This window comes from Macroventuria anomochaeta (assembly GCF_010093625.1).
Source record: "Macroventuria anomochaeta strain CBS 525.71 unplaced genomic scaffold BU25scaffold_12, whole genome shotgun sequence".
NCBI lineage: Eukaryota > Fungi > Ascomycota > Dothideomycetes > Pleosporales > Didymellaceae > Macroventuria > Macroventuria anomochaeta.
The window spans coordinates 569,580-595,174 of record NW_022985373.1 but is presented as its reverse complement, the minus strand read 5'-3'; the positions used below and the strand labels follow the sequence as shown (position 1 = coordinate 595,174).

Below are 25,595 nucleotides of genomic sequence, written 5' to 3'. Positions count from 1 at the left end.
AGCATTGTGAAACGGCACTAAACTCGGAAGAGACGTTCTGTTCTTGTCGCCCATCGTGTTGGGCGACTGGAATCATCGTACCACGCTCTCAGCTTCCTCACAGCCTTGCGGATTGCGGGTCAACTTGCTTGCTGTTGCGATGAATTCTGGAGCCTTGCATCGTTTTCGCGAACTAAGGGCGCGCGGTTTACCCCACGAATGTGGCGCAACAGCGTTGCGCAAGTCGGTAATTGGCCAGAAACTGGTCTCAGGACGCGTGCCCGTGGTTGAAGATGCACCTCAGATGAGGCTCAGACCTACATGGCAGGATGCGTTGGAACCTGGGGTTGTAGCAGAGGTTACTGGAGGCACACCAGAAGTCTCCAACAGCATGTTCCTTCCATCGTGCAAGTGAACAGACGATCATCATCAAATGCCGTACCTGACATGAGGAGATCTCACGATGTGTTGTCAAGTTAGCAGGCCGGCCCCTGCCCACAATCATCAACTGTCGTCATACTTGAGGTGCAAGACGGATGTGTGTCTGCACTCCACATGAAATCACCGGAAGTTGTTGAGGATCTGCTTCCGGTCCCGCTTTCCTGCACTATCGATAGAACTTCAGCAGGGCGTTCTTGGCAGCGGCCCTTGACCTGGGCTTCTGTATGTTCTGAGATAGATTGTTGAGCGGGTGCTATTTCAAGAACACCATAGGAGACTGTATCAGCCAAATAGGGCCACGTCTTTCGAGGCCAGAAGTCGTTGCCAGACCAGGAATTAGAGGCTGAAAACCTGAAACATCGTTCACTGAAGCGAGCGAGCAAATAGCCGTGTCAGCATCCAGGACCGAGGGACCCAGAGATTCCATGCCCGGACCACGTTCAGTCGTACGAACGATATTTGCAAGATCGTACAGCCTGTTTGAGAATACACAGTATGATGCTGCGTAGATAAATTTCTCGATACGAGTGCCGTACACGTGGAAGAATGAGAAGGTTTGACGTAGTTCGATAGATTAAAGTTCCTGCACCAGGTAAGTGTTTTCGATGCAAAGCAACTGAACTCAAAAATGCTGACGCCCTCAATGGCATTAGACCCAGCACTGCCTCACAGCCCTGGAGTTTGTGGGTATGAGATTGTCCGGTGGTCGGGTGAATGTCTCTTTCAGCTTGGAGAGTACGTGGGAGAGTACGTGGGAGAGTCATTGAGTCCGCGGAGGGTAAATTAGCAGAGATACTTGACATTGTTGACAGCTGCAAGTCCCCACAAGCCTTCGTCGTACGTGGTAGATACGCAATAGTTGTATGTCGATCAGACTAAGTATGAAGAGAATGCGACTGGAAGAACATGATGGGTGATGGGAGTATGGTCATTATCTTGAGAATGCGTGTCCAAGACCTGAGATGCGCCAGCAATGGACACGAAGAGTTAATCGACCATGATAGTTGACCATTTTCGCCTGAGGCAGCGCCTGAAGAGTTGAAAGACTTTGAACGAGTACTCAGGACGAGCTGATCAAAGCACATGCGCTTGCTGGGAACCTCGACAAAGCAACACTCTTGCATCCATTCGTGAGATAAGCAGATTAAAAGGCCCAAGAAGACTCGGGATAGGAATCCACCGTGATTCTGAACGCTGTCGATGGTGTTGATGGTGGTAGGGCACGAGCAACAGAACAACAAGGGATATGGCAGGCGCGCTTGACGGAAACAGCCTAGCTCTAATCGCGTCGCGTCCGCGTTCGCGTAGAACCACTTTGATGCTCAAGCTCTACCCGCCACGAACATTTGCACATCAGGCACCTCTCAATTGCTGCTCTGCTCATTATCTTTACCAGTTCTCATTGCATAGCAAAGTTGTATAACCTTTTCGTTAAAGCACACGCCCAATTTAGCAAAGTGTTGCACACACGTACGCGAACAAATTGCGTCAGTCTATCTCAGTTGCATCTACGCATAATACCTCCACGGGACCGACTACAAATTCAATATGTCGACAACATCATTGGGCGCGACTACGGCGCCCTCGAAACCTCGAACCAAGCTATTGGCAGCTCTACGAAAGTCAGATTCGAGCGATTCCTCGGAGAGCAGCGCGGATTCCGCGAGTGATGCTTCAGACATTGAGGATGTATTTTCCACGACCAAACCGTCATACGAATCACGGCCTCAACTCAGAACCCAATCGCCCGAGGCAGAAGAAGAAGTAGACGCAGAGAGCGCGTACCAGCGCATGAAGCAGCGTTTGGCGGCTGAGAAGAAATCACAAACGCAGCAAGCACAGAAAGCGACACCTAAACTTGTCACGGCTATCGGCAGCGATGAGGAAGAGGAGATGCCGGTACGAAAACCTGTTAGGGTGTGCACAACAGCAAAGCAAAAGAGCTCGAGTCCTCGCGCGTCACCAACGCCAAGCGTCCGATCACGCCAGTCGTCTCCTGGACTCTTCGTATCACCAGGCCCATCTCCAGTCAAAAGGCAATCACCAGTTCGACCGTCTGCTGGTTCCGACTCAGATCAATCGTTACAACGCGCGTCTACTACCGACCTGCAAGAACGCGTCAAGCGTATCAGAGCCGAGAGACTGGCAAAGCAGAAGGAGGAGGCGACTCAACTGGCACAGCGGAAGGCGTCTAAGCGCTCATCTGAGCAAGATGCGGGAAGTGACACCGATGGCGAGGTCGATAGGCGGTTGACACAACAGTCTAAGCCCACTAGGAGGGCAGGCAAGAAAGCTTTGGAAGCCATGGCCCGTGACCAGCAACGGATTAGTCGCAACATGCAACTTACTCACCAGTCCAAGACGAAGAAGAGATACACAGCAAAAGACCTGTTCGCCAAGTTTGGATTCAACGCGCCAGACGACGAAATAACTACAGCACCTCCCACCCCAGAACTCGCCACAGGGTTTCTATCGTCAGATGTAGAAGTTCAACCAATGCACGACACGCCACCCACTAGTCCACCACGTCAAGACGATGCCACGGAGAAGGCCACAACTGAATTGGGCAACATAACCCCAAGAGCGGCGGTTGTTGAGGAAGCGGACGACACTACACCCATAACTACAAGATTGGACAAAGGCAAAGGCCGCGCACCAGAGTTCGCACATCTCCCGTCGCGATCTTGGCCGACACAGGCACAACCAGTGACTGTTCAGCGTGCTCAAGTGCAAACTGTCGAGCTCTCAGACAATACCATGGTAGAGCTGTCAGACTCTGACGACGATGCTAAGACGGCGCCGAAGAGCAGGTTTGCAGTCTTTGACCGGATACGCACGAAGGAGCAGGACGGGTCGAAGTCGTTCGTGACCCTTCGTCACCTTGCACATCTCACGTCCCCGAAGAACACACGCAAGGGACCAAAGACCATCAGCCGCAGTGAGATGCACTTCTCTCTTGCTCAGAAAGCTCGCCAGCAGGCACAGAAGGTTCGCGAGGAAAGGATCGAAGAGCTCAAGCGACGCGGTATCCATATCGAGACCGCGGAAGAGCGCGAGAAGAATCAGATGGAGATCGAAGACATGGTGGCCCAATTTGAGAAGCAACGGCAGGAAGATCTCAAACTAGCCAAGCTGGAGAAGAAGGAAGCCAAAGCCAATGGTGAGCCTATCGACGAGCTCCCCTCCAGCGATGAGTCGGACGGTGATTACGTTGGCAGCGGCGAAGAGAACGCGGCGGAGGGCGACGACGAAGACCAGGAAGAGGAGGAAGAGGAGGAAGAGGAGGAAGAGGCTGAACTCGAGCTCTCTGGCTCTGAAGATGAGCCAATGGAAGTTGAGGACGCTGAAGAGGCGGATGCATCCAATGACTTGATCGACGGCGCGGCCGAGGAGGCGGACGCTGAAGTAGAAGACGTGCCCATGCCCCAAGCTGTTGAGTTGGCCGACGACGACGACGATGAGCCTAGTGCGCCTGCGCGCAAACAAACAACAAAGCGAGCTCGTAGAGTTGTCGATGAAGAGGATGGGAGTGACAACGAAGCACCGACCTCTGGATCACCCACCCAGCGAGCAACCCAAGATGATGCAAAGGCCGCCTTCGGATTTGGCAACTCGAACACTGGTCTTGGGCTCACGCAGATGTTCGTTGGCACGATGGCAAACCTGGACGACTCACAAGCTACCTACCAAGAGCCCGAGCAAGACTCTCTGGACTTCTTGCGAAGCTTGCCGGACACCCAACCTGGCGTAAACCTTAGCCAGGCACATGACACTCTGGTACCTAACAGCCAGTTGTTCATGTCGCCTCTCAAGGAGTCACAGGCTGGAGCTGAGTCCCAGTTCAGCTTGGGTATTGGTCAACTTGTTGGACCAAGCCCTTCGCGCACTCAATATTCTGAAGCCCCTGAGCCTACACAAGATGCTGGCTTTTCCTTCTCTCGCTCGCCAGCTGGCTTCATGGCTCCGATTTCGACCGTTGAAACCGTGATGATGTCTGTTGCTGAATCACCGATCAAGAAGCGGGCCGGCAAGCTGCAGCGCGGTCGTCGTGAGGCCGCTGTCGACCTTTCTGACGTTGAAGAAGACCTTGTTGATGCTGTTTCCGACTTGAGTGATGTCGATGACATCCAACGGCCACCAAAGCACAGGGACGCATTCCGCGCCATGCAAAAGGGTGCGAAGAAGCAGAAGGCTATCAACGACTTCAACAAGAAGACTAGTGCCGCTAAGGACGTCGTTGAGGAGCAGGCCGACGAGTCCGAAGACGAATATGCAGGTATCGGTGGTGTCAGTGACGACGACAGCGACGAAGAAGACGAAGACTTAAAGAACATGATCGACCACAACGACGTCAAAGTTGACGAGCGCCAAATCGCAGCCTTCTACGCGTAAGTCCCCTCACTCATGCCATCTACGCACCATTAACATCCTCAGCGACAAATCCAAGAGAGACGACGAGAAGAACATCAACCAACTCTACAAAGACCTCATGAACGGCGGCCTGCGCAAGCGCGCCGGCCGCGACGCCTTCGACCTATCCGACAGCGAAGACGAAGCGGAAATGAAGCAGCGCAAGAAACGTGCCGACTTTGCACGCATGCAGAAAGCGCTCATGAGCGACGAGAATATCGGCAAGATTGCGGAGAACCCGAAGCAGCAGGCTTTTTTCAAGACGCTGGCGGATTTTGCGGATGATGCTGATTATGATTTCCTGGAGATGCCGGAGCCGAAGAGCGTTTTTGCTGAGGACTCGCAGAGTCAGTCTCAGTCCCAGCAACTGCAAGATGAACTTGTAGGAGAAGGAGAGGCCGAAATGGTGGTCCCAGACTCCCAGAACGACTCCATGAACATGCTCCCGTCCAACCCACTGAAGCGTAAATCCCCCTCCTCCTCCCAAAAGGAGAACCGTCCACCACCTCATCTCCGCCGCGCAGACAACGGCCTAGCACGCCGCCCAATCACACTAGCCGACGTGCAGAACTCCGTCTCCGAGCTGCTTGAAGACTCGCGCGTCGTGGTGCCAGATAGCCAGTACGCGTCGGACTCAGACTCGGAGCTTGAGATCGTAGACAAACCAGTGCGCAAAGCTGTCGTCGACCGCCTAACTCTATCTCGCCAATCCACTCTCTCAGAATCGCAGGATAGTGCAGCGGGAATGGCGTTCCACGCCCCATCTCGCGGTCCTGCGGTACCGGGGTTCAGGGTGCCGAGTTTGATAAGACAGGCGACCAGTAATCTGTCTGCGACTTCTGAGCGGAGCGAGAGGACGAGTCAGGGTGGTGAGGGGAGTGTGAGGAGGGGCGGCACGGGCAGGAGTAATATCCATGCCCAGGCGCGAGAGGCGGAGAGGAGGGCGTTGCTGGAGAAGAAGGAGATGAGGAGGAAGGAGGTGTTGAGGAAGAAGGTTGATAAGGGGAGGAAGGGGGGGATGAGGAGTGTGTTGGGGGACTTGAGTGGGGGGTTTGAATAGGAATATTTTATGGATAGGCGTAAGGGTAGCGAGGCGTTCCAGGAGATCGGAATTGAATATCTACAGTACACAACAACCATTCTTCATCTTCCAGCCCGTCTCACGGTATGATACGGTATGATACTGTACAACGCTTTTCCCGACACAGCGTGTCTATACCCGCTCAGAAACCCAAATCGCCCCGCGACACCCTGCTCTTATCCCCTCCGTAAGCAGCTCATACGGCCGCGCCTCCTTGGCATCATTCTCGACCGCATGATCCAAATGCTCCAACTCCTCATCCCTAATCGTCCTCAACTGCCCCACCAGTGCCTCCAACTCCGGCCCCAGACTCTCCCCCCGCTCCCCACACTTCTGCGCCCAATCAAGCAAAACCCGGACTTGCTCGTTGTAGTGCGTACCGATCTCCGTCTCCACGGCTTCCGTGCACGCCATCGCCGCCTCTCTCCCGAGTACCGCTGTGCTCCAGCCTAGAAAGCTTGCGGCGGCGGTCCAGAGCGGTGTCATAGCCGTTGGTCTAATCCTGTGCTTGGAAATGACTTCGTTGAAGAACTTGTAGTGCCCGGCTTCTTGGTCGTACATGTGCTTCATCAGCGGGCGGAGGTGCGGGTGTGAGCGTGTTAGGATCGGGGACTGTGCAGAGTAGATTAGGATTGCGGCCAGCTCGCCGGTTTGGTTCACGCGGAGCGCCGAGGAGAGGAAGGCGCGCTGTTGTTCGGAAAGTTGGTGGATAGGCTTCTTGGTAGTGGGGTCGGTTGGTGTGGATGAGGAGGTGGTTGACGAGTTTGATATTGGGACTGTTGCGGCGTTTGTTGGGGGGTTGAGGCCTGAGGCTGCTGCGGAGTCTGGTGTGGGCGGTGATGGTGTGGTGCTTTGGTGTCGCCGCCGCTGGCGTGATATCGATGATGTGCATGATGTGAGGGTTCGAGGCGCGAGGAAGTCGAGTATTGGTGCATGGCTGCGGGCCAATGCATTTGGTGAGAGAAGTTTGGCGGACATGCTGTGCGGTTTTTGTTCTGTTGTTGCCTTGGCACAATAGCAGAGTGAATGACAAGGTGAAGTCAAGTCAAGTGAAAGCAATAGCTCGCGATGATGCGCTCCCAGCGCTAGTGGACCCACTCGCGTCGACTTGACGCGCCGGACGCCAAGATTGCTCCTTCCAGTCCTCGTTTCCCCGACCTCTGAGCTACAACGTCTCTGCCACGCCCCTGATCTGAACGCCTTCTCGTCTACCATCGGTCTTTGCGACACGTGTTCGACGATTCGAAGCAGCAAATCTATCCTCACTTCTTCGCAAACTCGATCACATCCTCCAACATGTCTGATATCGACGATGAGCTCTTCGCCCTCGCTGGCGGCGACGAAGAAGCAGACGTTGAAGAAGGCGAGGCGTGAGTGACCTCTTTCCTCTACTGCCATCCTCTGCGTCATCGTGCCATTCTGCATCATCGTGCCATGTCCAATATGGCTTCCAGCGACCGCCCTTCCCTCCCTACACACTTTCGAGACTTCCTGAACGACGCTGACTCTCGCCAGCTCATCGCCAGCAGCCTCTTCGCCCAATTCTCTAGGCTCTGATGCTATGGAAGAGTCCGACTCAGACCGCGACGATGAGCCGCCTGCACGATCGGCCGACGTGCCCTACCCCCTTGAGGGCAAGTACATCGACGAGGCCGACAAGAGGAGGATCATGGGCATGTCGCAGCTCGACCGCGAAGAGATCCTGGGTCAGCGTGCCGAGGAGATGAGCAGAGCCAACTTCACAGCCGAGCTGGCACGGCGTGCAGCGAACCTGCAAAATGACAGGAAACGCAAGGTTGACTCGGAAGAGCCTGACGAGATGAGGCGCGAGAACAGCCGGCCCAAGGTCAAGGCGAGGGTCAACGACAAGCTCGAGGAATACAAGCGCAACCGTGAACAGCGCGGCCAGCAAAGAGACCGAGACAACGACCGGCGCAACAACCGCCGACGATCGAGTTCGACCGACCGCGATGGTGCTTCAGACGTCGACGCTGACGGCGAGAGCGATGTTGAGTGGGACGATCGTGCGCCTGCGAAGGCTCGCGAAGAGGCGCCAGCTACTCTCCGCGACTTTGACTCAGTGCGTGTTGGCCGTGGCTTCTTCTCAGAAGTCTGCTTTTACCCAGGCTTCGAGGATGCCGTGACTGGTACTTTTGGACGTGTCGGTGTCGGACAGGACTCGCAGCGCCGGACAATGTACAAGATGGCGCAAATCAAGGGTATGCCTATCCTGTTATCACTGAGAGCGGTACTAACTCGTCATTGCAGGCATCAACACAGGCAAGCCGTACGTCTTCGAGGGCAAGAACGGTGCAAAGGTTGCGACAGATCAATACGTCGTTGCGCAACACGGCTCAACCAAGAAGGACTATCAGTTCCAATTCTTGTCAAACCAGCGCTTCGACGAGCGAGACCTCGACGTCTACAAGCAGTCTCTCGCCGAGACAAACTCAAAGATTTCCAGCAAATCCTTCCTCGAGCGAAAATACGACGACCTCAAGAGCCTCCAGAACCACCACTGGACGGAGCCAGAGATCAACGCACGCATCGCAAAAGCGAAGAAGTACCAACATCTGCTACACCGCAATTCGGTCGACGCACAGCCGAGGATCCAAACACAATCAGAAGCTGCCGCAGTCAAGACCGCAGAGCTCAACCGCATGAACCGCATTAAGGAGGCGGAGCGTGTGCGAAAGGTGCAACTCGAGCAGCAACGCCAGAAGAAGATGGAACAGAAAAAGGAAGCGGCACGCAAGCGCGCTGAAGAGGAGGCTCAGAAGGCGCAAGAAGAGGCCGCGCTCAAGAGTGAGACTGACGCGCTGTTTGGCGATGGTGATATCTCGTCAAGAGCCAGCACACCCAAACTGCAGGACAAGAAGAAGACGGAGCGTAAGGGCTTGCCAACATTCAGGAAACCGAAGACGGATGATGACTTTATTGCGAGTATGGATTTAGACATCGATATCGCCATCTAAGGTCGATGTCGCATCCACTACGGCGGCTCCTACAAGGAGCATCCGCTTCTTTATCACCTCGCCCTCTACACGCCTCTTCTGATTTCGGTTGTCTTGCGTACTGGCGTTCAAGCGCACCACGATGGTCAACATCAGTAAGATCTACACAGCTCGTCACATTACTATAGACGCTCTGCAAAGTCACTATTACCACCTTGCATAATCTATGTATCGTCATCAATATACCCATCTTTGAACCACACAACCACTCTTGTTGACCTTTTGCACGACATTTTTTGACTTGTAGCAGACTATAAACACGTGCACGGTCTCTTTCGATCACATTGCATTCCAAACCTTCCTTTGGAAGACAGTCGGCATGTTTCTGAAGGAAGTCCACAGCTTGAGCATGTTGCTGCCTGCGTGGGTAGGCGTTGTGGGCTTGGACGTATGGCAGTCTTGATAGCTTTTTTTCTTGGCGCTTACAGCACCGGACAACAGACATTTGTCGAGTATGAGGCAAAGTTTTCGGCACCGCGCAGGGCAGACCATGCGTGGTTTGCGGGTTGCTTTTGGTGGTTGTGTAAGGATTGTGCTGTAGAAGAAGGGAAGTGAGGAGCCGAGGTGTTCATACGGTCAATACTCTAATTGCTTGAAAACCGTAGGCAGGGAATGATCCCTAGCCCGTACAGTTCTTCAGAGGCCCAGACATGTCTCATTGCAGCATGTATCCTCGCACAGACAATAGCAAAACATCGACGGGCTTGTCATTGTATTCGTTTATTGGGCCGACCTCTCGAACAGAGGGGCAGACATGCGTTTTCTTGAATGGCATTTCGGACTTCACTTGACCAGAACATGTCTCTCGGATCTTTCTGCTTTCCGTAACGTCGGCAAAATTGCAGGTTGGAGAAGACAAGTATTGGGAAGACTGGGGTGTCTTCCAGCTAGCACCGAGAACTAGACTTTTGATCTTGGCACGGAACCAGACACAAGACAGCCTGCGCTCATCTTCGGTGTTCTGGTAAGTGTTTGTGGCAGGCTGTAAGAACAACCGTGCAGCAGGTCCAGCTGTACGCTTGAGAGTCGTTGAGCTCTTATCTGGTAGGCAGCAGGCCTCGTGCTATCGGCTGTACTGGTCAACAGCGTGGAACATCCAGAGACCACCGTTGTAGCACCGCTCTGTCTTTTCACGTAATTGGACAAGGTCAATACCCAGTCGATAGAATGGGCGTCTAGCAGGTTTTCTCTGTGGCCGTCGGCTGACAAACTTGTGTAGCTTTGCCTTTACGAAGACCTCACACTCCTTTCACTGTGGTGCCTCAGGCTGTTGATCAATCTGTACGCCGTCGACGTGGCTGTCCAGTTGAGCCACTGCTTTCTGGCCGATGTGACCAAACAGATTGTCAGCGTCCTTCTAACTGACTACTAGAGTCTTTCGGTCGTCTCGAGATGGCCTTGGTACTGCGTAGCGTGTTGCGTATACTGACAACAGAGCTGGCTGTGGTGCCTGCTCCCTCTCATCGTCGATCAACCAGTGTCCATCCTAGTACTGTAGTAGACAAATCACGTTTGGCGCCTTCTCTTGATACAGGCAGTCACGTCCTGAATCGAAGTGTACTCCTAGAGGTCTACTACGTGACAGTCCTACTACACTTGTGAAGAATCCAGGTATATATAGGCCACGTACGTGAGCCTCATTTGGCTCCGTCCTGTTGGAGTCTTGACGCTGAGCACAACCTCGCCCCACTCCTCTATCTGCATTAGCACTCCGCTTGCATAGACGTAGTCTGTGGGCTCTCCTCTCTTTGTTGTAATCCAGTTGAGCCCTTTCGTGTTTGTGATGTGACGGTTTGAACGTGGGTCCAATATTCACCTGGTGAGTAATGGTAGCTGGGTCTGGTCGGCTATAGCCGTAGTCTATAGCATAACGTTGCAGTGTGTTGTATTCCTGACTGGCTGGCCATCGTCCATGCTGATTACAGACTGTTTCTTGACATCTTCGGTCAGCTTGCCGTACTTCCTGAGTTGAGCTTCGACCCTCCTTAAGACCTTTGATGCTGGATTCTCTGACTGTTGACACAGTTCGTCAAACTTCCTCTGTATTGAACTGTCGGGCATCCAATGACGTTGTCGTAGACTGTGATTGACGTATGGACAGTCCTTGAACTTATGTTTGTCTCCACAGAGGCATATTACGCGTCGTATCGATTCTCCTCTGCTTATTGGCCCGTCTGGTTTGGTTGCAAACCCTAATCTTGCAAATGTACCAATTAATGACTCAATTAGGCGCGCACATCGATAGTAGGACCGAAATTCTGCCACAAGGTCTGCAGTTGACGCGTACTGTTCCCCTCTCTGGTCCTTCCTGATCAGCCCCTGCAGCTGTGTCGCTGCCCAACTGTGATCAAGGCCCCTAATCGATAGTATGAAGTCCTCTTGTGACCGATTACCGTCAATCTCCGGCATTCTAGCCTCTGTCAGGAGTCTGGTTATCGTCACCCATTCGTTGAACCAGGCGTCTAGATTTGCCTTCTTTGGTCTTGTGCACACAGCCCTGTAATGGCTACGTAGCTGGTGATTCCTCTCACCTACTGATGGACAGAGGTGCTTCTTGAGCGCCGTCAGCCGGCTGTACGGGTCTGAGCAGTTGACAATGAGGCCCCGATGCTTGACATCAATTGTCCTGGCAATCTCAGAATTGAAGCTCCTCAAAGCCTTCTCTTTCTGCAGCCATCGTGCCTCCTCATGGTCAAAGTTCCTTGCCCATATGTTGTAGACAGATACCTCTTCTTCAGATACTCGTGTCTTCTTGAACTTCCATACAGGCTTCTCCTGTGGCTTCTCATGCCGTAGCTGTTTAAGCTCTTCCCTTGATAGACCTGGGTTGACGTACGGCCACAGGCCGTCTCTGTCCGCTGTGTCCTTTCTCACAAAAAGCCACTTCTCCCAGTCATCAGGCTTGCTGAGTATAACTGACATCTTCTTCACTAGCTGGTACTGCTCATACGCACTCATTGTGCTCTCTCAGGGCGTTCTCTGTCTGCCGTTGACGATTGAATCGGTTTTCGTGTCAAACAGCAGTCGGCTATTTTGACAGTACGGTCGACAGCCAGTTGTATAGGCTATAGATAACGGGTGGACGCAGCGGTTAACTGAAGGCTTTCGGGCTCATAACTGTGGCGGCATGGGCCGCTGTAGTACATTGATAGTTATGGTAAACAATAACGTAGGACTATCGGGTCGATGGAATACTGCGCTAAATTGCTATCTAGCTAGGAGAAGACGATATATACTGGCTCTGGAACGTGCTAGTCCAGAACGGTCTAGCCAAGGGTAATCGGGTCTCGTACGGACTGACTGATACCGCAACAGTGTTCTATATCTGATTCGAGTCTTGAGTCAGCAGAAGAGCAGACATAGAGAGAGAAGTTGTATATTTAGTTACTCGACCGAGTTCTTGCCGGAGACAAGCATACCACCAAATCATGAGCACTTTGGGAAAGATCACAGCAGAGCGTGGCTTCAGGCACAGTGGCTTTCTGGACTCTCAGAACTTGAGAAGCAAGTCAAAAACACTCTGAAGCATGTGCCACTTAGAGTGGTCTTTTAGGTAACAGGTAAGAGTTTCGGAAGCAGATTGGTACCACGACATTGGGCTCTTCGGCCGTCGTCTGAATCTCCGAAGATGAGAGATGTAGAGAGAAACAGGACTAGGGCCGCAAAGAGCGACTTATATTCCACATATGCACTCCTAGCACGCGAATGATACCGCAGCTGGCCACTTCTGTTATTGTCGCGTTTGTAAGATCAAGCGTACATGCAACGGTGCCGTCTCCTTTTCAGTTGCATGTTTGGAAGGTTCCGTCGGTCTTACTCATGGCTTCTTGCAGTACGAAAATTTAGAGAGCGATTGAGAAGGCACAGAGCCTATACGCTCGCATGATCGGTATTGCTCAAACTCAGAAGGGACGAGCTGCATCAGGTCCTATGTAGAAGTCCGGGCAATTCTGATGAGATGAAGAGTTTCAAGAGTACGGGTCCACAGCATGAAACCGTCGTGTGGTTCTTTTGGATCAGTATAACAAATGCAATGTGAGCAAGGAAAGTAGAACTACTCTGTGCAGGCTTTTATACCCTCACCTCAGGCCTCCGAGGTCATTACATGAAAGATTTCCGCTTTTGACGTATACAACATTCCCAAAACCGTCAGACCGACAGCTGTCTTCATTGGCATATTTTGGCGGTGAACTTTTCAGTGCCGGCAAGCAACAAATGATGTGTTGATTACAAAGAACAGGTTTTTATGTTAAGCAAACTCCGCGAGGGAGAGACATACGCAGAACGGCTAAACTTTTTAACCTCCAGCTATATGCGGACCGGAACCGAAGGAACGAGCAGACTGGCGGGGATTGAGTTTGTTTTTGGAGCCGCGATCATGACCCCAATGATGATTGATTCGGGCAAGAGAGAAAGACATCAAGTACCTGCTCCGATATTTTGAGTTAATTTGAAGATGGACAGGCAGGACGAGCAGAGCCAGGGCATGATACGTATGCGCAAGATTCTTGAAGGATATGAGGGCTGGGTGACATACCAAAACCACACATAAACGGACAGACGCTTTGTTTGTGGACTTTGTATGGCAGAAGATATGGACAAGGGAAGATGCAATACTGCCGGGGTGGAAGTTTATATGTCTCGCCCAATACCGCTGGCGCGTGACGCTGCAAAAGTAGCATCTTTCCTCTACTAATGTCGTCATATAAATATGTACATACGAATCGAAACCCACTAGCCATATCTTTACGTCGTGCACTTCTGCGCACCCAAGAACTTTGCGACACTTGCCGCTGTGGCGTTGTGCACCGGGAAGGTAGGGTGCAGCTCATTGAGCCACAAGTACTCGTTAACAGCGTACTGGCAGCTGGGATCCTTGGTGTACCATGTCGGTGTGCCGCTGCAGTCGTGTTAGCATACTTCTCCTCATTTCATCCTTCATGCATAAGACTTACTTAGCATACGCAGCACAGTACGCAGTGACATTCTTCAATCCAGCGGTTTGCGGGTAAGCCTTAGGGTTCTCGATCACGTCATTAAAGACTTTGTAAGTGTCGTGAATGAACAGGTTGGCGTCAGTGTGGCTCTTCTTAAATACTGCCGTCATAGTAGCAAGGCGCTTATTCCAGTCCAAAATAACCTTGCCTTCGTTCTCAACCGAATACCCGCCGTCATCCTTGTTAAGTGTCAACGGAGCCAGATTGACAGGCGGCACAGAAAGAAACAAAAAGTTCCGCGCGCCGGTCTTGTACACCTGATCCAGCAGTCCAGAGTAGCGGGTAAAGACAGTATCGTACAGCGTGGCGTTGTTGAGCCACCAAGAGTTGCCGACGTCGTTGATGCCGATGAAGAAGGCGAAGAGCGAATCCTTCGATGTCCAAGGCGCGTCAGCGGGGTGCGAGCCGTAGCGCGGGAGGAACTCGAGTTGCACTTGGTCCTTAAGGGAGAGCACGGTGGGCGCGTAGGGGGTTATGAGCGCGGAGTCGACGGTTGCGCCCCCGTAGGCGAGGTTGTAGGCTTTGATGAAGCTAGTGTTGTAGGTTGTGGCAAGGAAGTCTATCCAGTTGGGGCCGTTGGAAGATGTGTAGCCACTATAAGGACATCAGTAGATTCATAGATCTGAAAATGGTACACCGTACGGGTATGGTGGGTTGCCAAAAGGGTTTGCGGCATTGGGTTGTGTGCCATTGACATCGAAGCCTGTCTGGGTGTAGCTGTCACCGCTGGTAGCTGTTAGTATCAATAGCAGTCGACCGTTGCTGCAGATCTCTTACAAGACAAAGAGGTTCTTAACACCCTTCCACGACGACCATGTGCATGTTGGGGCCGCAACAGCAGAAGCTGCTATCGACAATACAATAGACGTTGACTTGACCATGATGTCGAATGCCGTTGAGGAACTCAGACAAGCTTCAGTAGTTCCTTAGAAGGGGAGAAACATTCCTATATACTGTGTGAGGCTAAATGACAGTACCTGACCATCATCCAGGATCACGGAGAGCCGGGACCATGCCGGCGCGAACCAGGTAGATTGATTAAGATTGATCACTGTAGATTACCCCACAGATTGAATTACCCGTGTCGAAACATTCGTGGAGAAACTGCAAATGGTAAAGTCGATGTCGTACGGTGCTGTGTAGAGCGTTGCGCTAGGCTAATTGGATTTGCCGTTGCCTCTCCGCATCTGAAGAGGCATGGCTCGGTTCAGCTCAAACACGTTGTTGCGGCGATGTTGTTTGGATGTGCATCAGTAACTCCAGGTACTGGACTCGTATGGAAGGCAGAAGGTGAAGTGCGCGCCGGATGAAGGGATGACGATTGAGGTTGTTGAAGGTGTTGAAATTGCTAACTGCGTAAGACGCGGTGACAACCAATCAGAGGGGACTGTTTGCTCACGGCAGGAGCGACTTAGGCTGTTGACCTTCACAACATTCACAACAACCGTCTTCGAGGGCATCGTCTGTATCTCGATGTCTTCTCCATCTCTCGCACGAAGCGAAAAGCCGCGTGCATGATTTGTTGGCGCGAAAACTCGTCCTGCTTCCAGCGTTTCCGGCCATCACGTGCAATCGACTAGCAGGCATGAGGCTGAAAGATCGGAACTCGGCCGTTCAAGATTTCCTAGCTTCCTCTGTCGACACGAGAAAGTTGATCAATAAGATAACGGAAGACTCGGAGGTGCAAAAGCCGAGGCTGGAGGTCTTCACTGCCGTCTGGAATGTTCGGACGTCATCAGATTTGGGATGCAAGGGCTGGTGGTTGTGTGGGCCCTCGACATGGGGTTGGAAGGCACGAGAGCCGCACCTGCAGTGCCACGTCTCCAGCAGGTGTCAGACTTGAAGACTCTGCTGGTTTTGATGGCGGCATGAATGTTGAAGACGGTGAACGTTTGCGCGATGTAGAGCTAAACTGGGCGCAGCAACGAAGGTGGCTGACGGGCGGGAGGCGTAAGGCTGAAGAGATGACGGGGGTGGGGTTGTATGCTCCCAGCCTTCGTATACCGCAGCGTATAGGCATGCAGGATATACGTACAAGCCCGGCGGGCTAAGCAGGACATCGACACCTGTCTGTAACCTGCATGCTGCCGCTGCTCGTGCACAAGGATTTGAAAGCTGTTCAGACCCGTGGAACAGCGTGTTTAGTGAGCTGCGACAGCGTTCAAGACAGGCTCACCGTTCTTCATCCATCGGCCGTACCACCCCCCGACCACGACCACTATTCAGGTTTCTAGCAGCCTGCCATTGTGAAGCTGACGATTCGATTCCCCGAGAAGCCGCGCCCGTATAATACCTCGCTCTTGCCATGTCCGCCTGCTGAAGCGTCTCTTGTTGTACATCGCTGCCCTCGAATTCCACCTTAGGCATTCATTGTTGGTATCGATACGGCATCTCAGGTACCGAGCGTCAGCGCGAACACCTGAATAGCGCAGGAGGAGAGCCACGAGTCGCAAAAGTGTAGGTGCACTACACACATACTATACACATACTATACACAAAGGATGGCGGGCATGGAGAACATCGAAGTGCATAGCAAGGTAGGTCTGCCGTGCTAGCTCATCGTTCGAGGCTGACCTAGCTGCTAGTCGTACCTTGTCCGCTGGGTCAACGTCTCTGCAGGCCACACCATCTCCTGGAGCATACAACCGCACAAGAAGTCGCTGAACTTTGGCATCTTCAAGCACCCCGGCAATGCAAGCGGCGCAACCCCGAACCTGCCCTCCGACACCACTTTCGAGAATGGCCCCTCTGCGCCCGCGCTAGAGGTACCTGTCGGCTACACACGAGCACGCGGCGCGTCAACTTCACGAAATGAGAGAACTTTTGTGCTGGAGAAGCTGTCAGCCATTGGGCTGAAGCAGGTACATTGGCAGGGGAAATGTGAGGCCGACCTGGTGTCTATGGGGACCTACGATGTCCCGCAGGGCGAGGGCGGCATGTATGGCCTGGTATTCGACAACACCTTCTCCAAGACGGTGTCAAAGACAGCGACCTTCGTTCTCATGACGTATCCCACCAATGCACCGCCCAAGTCTGGTCACCACATGCACTACGCCCAGGCAATGGCAGGCGCCAGCTCCACCAGCCTCACTAAGTCGAGCCCCTCCATGGGCCCCGTCGAATCGTCTGAGTCGCTGCCACAACAACTCGCAGAGCGTCCGCGCTCTATGCATGACAGACCAAAACAAGCTAGCGTCTCTAGCTCGTCGTTCATGACCGGTGTACTGCAGAAGAAGAGGCGGAAGAGGAACCAGGGACATGCTAGGCGCTTCTTCTCGCTCGACTTCACTACCTCGACCCTCTCGTACTACCGAAACAACCACTCATCAGCTTTGCGCGGAGCCATACCTCTGTCCCTCGCAGCCATTGGCGCAAACGAGGAGACAAGAGAAATATCAGTTGACTCTGGGGCTGAGATCTGGCACCTCAAAGCAAACAATGCGGCGGACTTCGTCAAGTGGAGAGACGCGCTCGACAAGGCTTCACGGTCAGCAGTCGCCACAGCATCACCTACCTTGCAGATCAAGGAAAGTCCTTTCCAGGCTTCCACCTACACTCAAAACGCTGTAGAGGACAACGAGTGGGCTAGGGTCGAGACGCTAGTGAGCAGGCTTACAGGCTCACGGGATGCTGTTCGAAGGCTGGCCCAGGATACAGACCCCAAGTATGGCGCATCGACAGCTGCTTCGTCAGGAGCATTGACGAGCAAGCTGAATGAAAGCCTGTCTCCTTCGCCATCGGAGGAGTCGAATGACTACTTCCCTGAGGCGGGCGCTCCAGAACGTAAGGCTTTCTGGAAGCGCAAGGCCAGCAGCTCTGGACAAAGTCCTTCTGGCATGTTCAGGAGAAGCGTATCTGCACAAGTAGGTGTTGCTTCGCCTGGCGCTGTTCCTCCGGTACCTCCTCTACCCGCGAACATCAACGGCGCTCTTGCAGTTCCAAAGCGCAACAGTCGTGCGAACAACAGCTCTTCCTTACAAGAGGACAGCATTCACGACCACTGTATGGCTTTGCTGCGAGATCTCGATTATGTCGTAAGAGAGTTCTCAGATCTCATCAATCAGAGCAAAGAGAGGCGAAGATCAGCACCTCTCTCTGCGGTGCCCTCCCGTCACAGCATCGACTCACAAGAGTCTGCAGACGAGTTCTTCGATGCGGAGGGTGGCGATGGGTCCAAGTCAAACTTGCTTGCCATTAGACGGGACAGCGAGGAGGTTGAGCAGAGACAAGATGACGAGAGCTCAGATGACGGGTCAGAGTCATCATCAGAGCACGAAGCAGCTGGTGTCATTGAGCGGGCGCGCTTCTCGATGGACCAGGCACCCTCACTCTTCCCCTCCAAGCCAACCTCACTCGCTCCGCTACCTCTCGACCCTGTCAAGCGCAGGAACGTCATCCAAGCACCTAAGGTACACCCACCAAGCCTGATTGCGTTCTTACGAAAGAACGTCGGTAAGGACTTATCCACCATCGCTATGCCTGTGTCATCCAACGAGCCCACATCAGCCCTGCAACGGCTAGCTGAGCAGCTCGAATACAGCGAACTTCTCGACGCAGCTGCATCCGCATCCTCCGACACCGGCGAACGCCTCGTCTACATGGCCACTTTCGCCATCTCCGCCTTCAGCAACAGCCGCGTCAAAGAACGTGCAATCCGCAAACCTTTCAACCCCATGCTCGGCGAAACCTACGAGCTCGTGCGCGAAGACAAAGGCTACCGCTTCATCGCGGAGAAGGTCGTCCACCGCCCGGTCCGCATGGCCTGCCAAGCCGAAGCGAAGGAATGGACATTCATCCAATCTCCCACACCCGTCCAGAAGTTCTGGGGCAAGAGCGCGGAACTCAACACCGATGGTCGCGTGCGCATCTTCCTCCACAACAGCAATGAACACTACTCCTGGAGCATCGCGACCTCATACCTTCGTAACGTCATTGCAGGCGAGAAGTACATCGAGCCCACGGGCACAATGACCATCATTAATGAGGTCACCGGCGCAAAGGCCGTATGCACGTTCAAAGCTGGTGGCATGTTCGCTGGCCGTTCTGAAGATGTGAGCGTACAAGTTTTCGACGGCACGGGCTCGGTGCTACCGATGGGTGCAGTTGGAAAGTGGACTACGGATCTGCAGTTCACATCGAACGGCCAGCCTACGGGGAAGAACGTGTGGAAGGCTGGTCCGCTTGTTGAAAAGCCTGAGAAGCATTACGGATTCACTTCTTTTGCTGCTGCGCTGAACCAGATCACGCCTATTGAGGACAAGCATACACCGCCTACTGACTCGAGACTTCGTCCTGATCAGAGAGCTTGGGAAGATGGCGATCTGGATAAGGCGGAGGCGCTGAAAGCCAGGCTTGAGGAGAGACAGAGGGCGAGGAGACGCGTTATGGAAGAGCATGGTGAAGAGTGGAAACCGAGATGGTTTACGAAGGTTGGGGCTCAGGAAGCGGCTACGTTGGGTGATGAGGAAGTATGGCGCTTGAAGGGTGGGAAGGATGGTTATTGGGAAAGCAGAGAGGCAGGACGGTGGGATGGGGTTGTTGATGTTTTCCAAGCTTGAGAGTTTTGGACAATGTGGTGTAGGTGGGAGATACACATGAGTAGACATGAGAATTGATCACATAATCCATCAAGAGCGGACTCATCAAATGCTGCATGCGAAGGTATACAAATGCCTCCCTTACTCGCGTTGCGTCTTCCTCTCTACAACATCGTTCTTTCCTAATTACGAAACGGAACAACTTGTTGCGGTATCAATCGGTCCGTATGAGGCCTGATTGTTGCTGGTCAGACTATTCTGGACTAGCATGTCTCAGAACAAGCGTATATCATCTTCTCCTATCTAGATAGCATCTCAGCGCAGTATTCCATCAACTCGATAGTCCTACATTGTCGTAGCTATCAGTGTACTACAGCGGCCTGCACCGCCACACAGCTCAACTGGGATGTTTGTGCGAAGACCCCAAAATTGCCTTGCCGTCAGGATATGTTCTGTTCCCTCCGCTTTTCTCTTCGATCTTTCAGAAACGACTAAGTCTGTCCGCATGGTCCGTCCAAAATACAACAGCCTGATTTGAATATCCAGCATCTGTCCATAATATTACACGCGTCCCGCAGATCGCTACATGTGCTCGACGTCCTCCAGCGCAAGCTTCTACAAAATCGTTTCCTAAGCTCTCACGTCTTCTACCCCTCACACTGTGCTCCTTGTGCCTGAATACAAACTACATAGACATACGTCCTTCCAAAATGTTACCTTCCCTTATACTTGAGTCTTGTTTTCTCCCAACAACAAGAAAAAATATAAGCGCAACTATGTCTGCCCCTGCAGGAAAGTCTCAAGTTCACGCCTGCACCTAACTATCGCTTTCTTGCTCGCTAACTTCGTTCGTACGTCAAAGAGATGTGGCGCGCCTTCATATGACACTTAATGTTCGAACACTCAAAGGCTATATTGAGATCCTGGGCCCCGATCTCCAAAAGGTTACAAGATTCTCCACCCACTGCCTTAATTGTTCGCTAGAGACGAAGTTTACAAAAGTTACCATAGGCGTCATTAATGTTTGGAGTGCCTAGAGACACAGTGATATAAAAGAGTAGTCCTTTTGCTTAGGCACTATGCTCTTGCTCTTGTCTTTTCCTTTTGCCAACTCAGAAGAGCTGTGGTCAACGAATATGTTAGTTGTGCGACGTTCTTAAAAAGTAGAGCCTGTACCCAAGCATGCGTGCGGCGCCTCCAGAAGTTCTAGATTTACAATCAACGATGAGATGACACTTGATGCATTTTGAATCAATGTCGGAAGCATCGATCCCTGCTCTTGGGTGAAGGTATCAGAAAGCAATCTCGCCCACTGGGCTGGTCGGAAGAGTTCCACCGTAGGAGGGTATATCTGCACATTCCCACTATTCCTTGAACTCTTGTGCATCCCCAGTTATCTTTTTTCGAGACGTCGAAAAGCTGAACTCCACAGTTTCATATTCCTCGCTGGCTTGATTAAAAACTACACAAGATGCAGCTATGTCTGTAGTTTGCGATAACACTCCAAATGTTCACAAAAAGTCCATTTTGGGGTTATGTTTGAAACTGCCAGCGTTTAAAGATTTCTGGAGGTCAAACATGCTTCAGGAGGATCTGAGTGACATATTAGAGCAGTCTGTTCCTTATCATCTTTCCTCGCCGTACATCATTACCGTCGAGTACTCAAAGAGAAGCCGAACAGGATGACATGGCTCTGTGCTCCTGCCAATCGAAAATCTCAACAGACATTAGCATGTCTGGGTGCAATATATTTTCAGGTCTCAAACCAAGAGCGAAAGTATGTCGGCAATGATATCCAAACGATACACTTCATTTTCAACGTCCTCTTTCCCGAAATAGAAGATCTGACAGAGCCATAGAAAGCTCATATGTCCTTCGCGGGCACACGCAGATGCCGGTGCGCTCTTCAGCCAGTACCTCGTGGTTAAACACGTTCTCCGCTCTATTTCGAGGTAAAGTGTTTTCGAAGTACAATTCAATATCTCCATATTGCTTGGAAAGAGCGCATGCCTCCAAGAAGGTACCTCGGTTGGCGACACGCCTGAGTCGTTGAAGGTGCCGTCATCGTCCCGAAAAGTGATGTAGAGATGCGAATGCGTCTCGAGGCCCTGCAGCTCTCAGACTAGGATTTCATGGCATGAAAACGCTCTTGAGACGTGTGATTATGTGTGTTAATTATCATCACCTCCTCCTAAGTTTGCAATGCCAGTAGTGGGGTCTTCTGTACTGCAACTCTCGAAACTGGGCGTCCCGACCACATGTTCCGTGCGCAAGCGGCAATATAGCAATAATACGATGGCTGGTGTTAACTGTGAACCACTCGTTTGCAAGGAACAATGTTTGTATGCATGACCTACCTCGAAACATTTATCTGAAGAGACTGCTTAGGCCGTATGGGGTAGCAAACGACTGACGCTATCGATATCATTTCAACGAGGGTATGATACGGTAACAGACTTCGGAGTAGCCGCTGCGTGTTAATCAGGGTATCATGCGGCGGGTGTCGGTGTGAGCGATGCAGTGCAGATCAATCCTGCCCTGCACTGCTAATCGATATGCACGATCATGTGCCTGTAAGCCTACCAGATGTGCGCTGGTATTGGGAGAAGGTCTCAGTGCAGACGTATTGGTCGTAACCGGCGAGCCAAGCGAAGATTCTTCTTGTGAGGCGCCTTCTTGGTAGTACTGCGACAATGCGTAGCTTGAGATTGAGCGATTATTGAGTGCTTGTGAGGTACGGATGGATGACCATCGAGTGGACGAGAGTGTTCGAGGTACGATGGGATCATCTCATGGGTACTCAAGAGTTGTCGCCCTCCGAGGCAGGGACATGGTCGATCAACCCAGTCCCTGAGCGATGTCGAGCGGCTGCCAACACGCGCTCGATGACGTGGGGCTTCTTTTGGCTGAATCTACACACTTTCAATATGACAGCTGTACCTGGCGGCATTTGGCACCTGTTGACTATACCAGTAAGGTGCTTGCGCTCGATTCTGCACGTTGAGCTGTCAAGCAAGCCAAATTCACAGATGCATCTCGCGTAACCGAGTCATATCGCTACGTTCGGAAGCAGATGTTCCTTCTTGGTGGGCCTCTGACGTCTGCTTCGTCTGACATTCACCATAGAAGTAACGATCACCATCAGATACGGTGTACTGCTGTAGCTCTGAAGTTCATCACATATCTAGGGTATCCAATACGGCTGGATCGTGACTATATGATTGGCTCGGAAATTATAGGCGGTGGTCGGCGATGGCCGAGAAAGCAGATCCGATCTTGAAGCAGTTCTCTTAGCAGCAGTTCCTGATCACCGACTGATCGCCCATGGCTCTCGGTTGTCGCGCTCGAAAATCACTCGGCTATCGATGGCAGGGCTGTCAACCTCGTTCTTGGACGCGACAAGATGATGCTTGACAAACAGACTTTCGGGCGAAATGTACTATCTCGAGGGAGGCAACTAAAATCGTAGCTGAGCGATTTCGTCAAGGTGATATTCCTAAGCATGCACTCAAGCTCCGCCCGGGTCACTAGCGAGCGGGACCACCGCTCCACATTGTATTGGTAGCGTGGGGATGAGAAGAGGCTGGTATTCATGGACGGGGATATACTTCGTTGCCTCTTCGATGTGGTTCGATATCCTGGGCGCGTCGAGCAGAGCAACAAGTGGTTGGCAGCAGAGGAAACCAAACATCAAATCTCGTGCACCTGCTAATGGGGTTGATAGATGGCAGCACCTATGGGTGGAAGAAAGTTAGAGTTTGGTCCAGAAACGCGGAACCCCCTCCGGGATGAGCCCTGCCGCGATTCCGCCAGCCCGTGTTGCTTAGCTTCCCGCTTGCTAGTAAACTGGAGGCATGACGCAAGTTACTCAGTTCGCATCAGCACTTGAGTTTGTCGTGTACATTTCAAGCTCGATGCTCGATGTGAAGAGCCATATATGTAGGCATCGGATGTTGGTGCTGATCGACAAGCATTGGGCTTCCTGGAAAGCGGATTAGCTGGAGTAACTGCATAGCACAGGTCTTACTTGCCCCTGCACCGTAACAAAAATCAGGTGCGACGACGGACAAACATGGAATCTGCGGGCCGGCAAGTATCGTTTCGGGATGAGATCTCGCCCAGGATTGGAGTGCGATCGCTTCCCGCCGAAATGTTAGATGATGTGGCCCCGCGTCTGGTGTGGATGCAGCATGGACCCCAACACCAACATATTTGCCTGATAGGGACCTAACCATGCAGTAGATCAATTCAAAAGGTCGCCGCGTCGTGCCTACTCGCCTAGGTTGGACTCATGGGGAAGCCGGGCTCCAGTTATACTCTGCATGAGGCTGCATAAAGTTATGGAGTAGCCGAATGGGGATGCCATCGGAGCGGCCGATGACGTTGAGCGCTTTGCATGGCGCAGAGACGCACGGCGACCTTTGGAATGTGAATTTGCCAGAAGGCTACATGTCACATCGATTTTGAAGCTGTTGGACTGTCAACGAGAGAGTGCGGTTGCTTTGATCGTCATCAAGGTTCCAATGTTCGTGTTTGCACTGCAAGCCTTTCGGGCCCTGCCTTTCCGGGTTTTCATAAGCGAGCCAACTTTAACCACACCTCCCTTAACAATCTGCGAACCATCACCAAGGTTTAATACGTTCCTCAAGCGACTCCAACCCAGCGGAATATTGGCAGTGGAGATTAAGATGCAGGCACTTTTGTGTCGACCATGTCCTGTCTGGAGCCCTCTTTGGTAGATCAGTGGAGTATGCATACGCCTCCAATCGCGATGACCTGAGCTGGTCTAGCGGAATCAACCACCAACGATGCCGTGAGAACCAAAATACTACCGCTTCCCGGCTAGAAGCGAGCCGAATAACGTAGCATCCAGGCTTCCAAACAAGACGACACCTGCAGGCAAGCTCTTCTTCTGTACGCCAACCCGCTTTGGCACAAGCCGCCCGCTGCCTGGCGTGCTCTGTGACTCGCGTCAAGGTAGGCGCATCGACCTCGAGCAGCTCATACATCTCCCAAAATGAGCTGTTCGGCTATCAAGAGCTTCTTGCATGATCTCAGATCCCACTATGGATCTGGTCGGCGATCAGATTACACACGCCTTGGTCTGGCCCACACGCCATGCTCTTTGTTACCATTGGCACATCTTAACACTGATTTCGAAGAAAGCGTTCAAGATTTTGATCATCAAGCGATCATGGAGAGCGTATCAAGATGGAGTTGACATGAAGCAACTGTTGCGTAGTCAGGCAAAGCTATACTGAGCTCGTTGGACGGTGTCTGCTCGCAAACTACTGGATGCTCCATCGCTTCAGACCTCAGGTCCATGCTCGGCAAGCCATTTTGAATACCCACTGAAGACATCGCATTCGCCACGCTATGAACGTTCCCATCAAATCCTTTCTTCGGCTTTACATCGGTCAAGCCAGCTATGATGCTTCATGCATGGCGAGAGCCATGTACCTTGTCTTCCCCACCTTTGGACCTGCCTTCGTAGAGGGACTCTACCTCCGATTATCTAGTCTATGCTACCTTCTACAGAAGAAGACAGCGATCAATCAACCAATGAGGCTGGTATATGCGGCGCATACGCAACGTCTTCCGGACATCGCTCGCGAGCTCCGACGACACCTCTGGAAAGCCGGACTGTCTTGTGCATGATCGCTGGGCCCTTTGCATCACTAGACCAAAGCTCGATCAGGTGCTCATCCCTGCCCGTCCAGAGCTCTTTGCAGCTACCTCGAGAGCTCATCCTAGTCGAGCAACGATAGCTCTTGCATACATCAGCTACTGATGTCATGGGCAACCAAAATTTAGGATGAGATGATGAAGATCAATACTATGGACCACGACGCCCCGCTTTTGATGTTCATGCTGCAGTCTCAACCAATTCTAGTTCTGTGAGAAGATAGTATTTAGCCAAAGCGCCCGCGGCTCAAGTAGCTCATACTTCCCAATTGATTTCCACATGCTTGGACTCCGGTATTTCAGTTCGTTCTCCCAAGTCAGAACCTGTATTCCTTCTAACTAACATGGTCTTCAGAAAAGCACAAGAACAAAAAGACTCAAGATCCAGAAGAACAGCCTGAAGACACTTCCCGCTCTTCATCGACTACGTCTGCAGACCACCAGGTTACTG

At 52.3% G+C, this 25,595-nt stretch overlaps 6 protein-coding genes across 6 annotated transcripts; 3 read left to right on the top strand and 3 right to left on the bottom strand.

Moving 5' to 3' along the window:
- Positions 1 to 1,782: 1,782 nt before the first annotated feature.
- BU25DRAFT_390727 (uncharacterized protein) lies at positions 1,783 to 5,890 on the top strand (the record flags this gene model as incomplete). Its single annotated transcript, XM_033704583.1, has 2 exons — positions 1,783 to 4,808; positions 4,855 to 5,890. Exons 1-2 carry the CDS (start codon positions 1,969 to 1,971, stop codon positions 5,888 to 5,890), a joined length of 3,876 nt encoding a protein of 1,291 aa, XP_033562997.1. The 5' UTR covers positions 1,783 to 1,968.
- A 153-nt stretch (positions 5,891 to 6,043) lies between these two features.
- Positions 6,044 to 6,889, bottom strand: BU25DRAFT_390724 (catabolite repression protein CAT5; the record flags this gene model as incomplete). The annotated part of the gene is made up of 2 exons (XM_033704582.1): positions 6,044 to 6,625; positions 6,689 to 6,889. 2 exons carry the CDS (start codon positions 6,887 to 6,889, stop codon positions 6,044 to 6,046), a joined length of 783 nt encoding a protein of 260 aa, XP_033562996.1.
- Positions 6,890 to 7,138: 249 nt separating this feature from the next.
- BU25DRAFT_32463 (plus-3-domain-containing protein) lies at positions 7,139 to 9,289 on the top strand. Its single transcript, XM_033702275.1, has 3 exons — positions 7,139 to 8,130; positions 8,180 to 9,020; positions 9,176 to 9,289. The coding sequence occupies exons 1-2, from the start codon at positions 7,473 to 7,475 to the stop codon at positions 8,884 to 8,886; spliced, it is 1,365 nt and encodes a 454-aa protein (XP_033562995.1). The 5' UTR covers positions 7,139 to 7,472; the 3' UTR covers positions 8,887 to 9,020; positions 9,176 to 9,289.
- A 1,155-nt stretch (positions 9,290 to 10,444) lies between these two features.
- Positions 10,445 to 11,539, bottom strand: BU25DRAFT_409834 (uncharacterized protein; the record flags this gene model as incomplete). Its single annotated transcript, XM_033706147.1, is given in 2 exon segments — positions 10,445 to 10,783; positions 10,794 to 11,539. Coding segments are annotated over 2 exon segments (669 nt in total), but the record flags the coding sequence as incomplete, so codon positions are not given.
- A 2,132-nt stretch (positions 11,540 to 13,671) lies between these two features.
- BU25DRAFT_338593 (carbohydrate esterase family 16 protein) lies at positions 13,672 to 14,803 on the bottom strand (the record flags this gene model as incomplete). The annotated part of the gene is made up of 4 exons (XM_033702733.1): positions 13,672 to 13,825; positions 13,881 to 14,516; positions 14,565 to 14,648; positions 14,700 to 14,803. The coding sequence occupies 4 exons, from the start codon at positions 14,801 to 14,803 to the stop codon at positions 13,672 to 13,674; spliced, it is 978 nt and encodes a 325-aa protein (XP_033562993.1).
- A 1,185-nt stretch (positions 14,804 to 15,988) lies between these two features.
- BU25DRAFT_447776 (uncharacterized protein) lies at positions 15,989 to 19,541 on the top strand. The gene is made up of 2 exons (XM_033709556.1): positions 15,989 to 16,459; positions 16,508 to 19,541. Exons 1-2 carry the CDS (start codon positions 16,424 to 16,426, stop codon positions 19,478 to 19,480), a joined length of 3,009 nt encoding a protein of 1,002 aa, XP_033562992.1. The 5' UTR covers positions 15,989 to 16,423; the 3' UTR covers positions 19,481 to 19,541.
- The last annotated feature ends 6,054 nt before the right edge of the window (positions 19,542 to 25,595 follow it).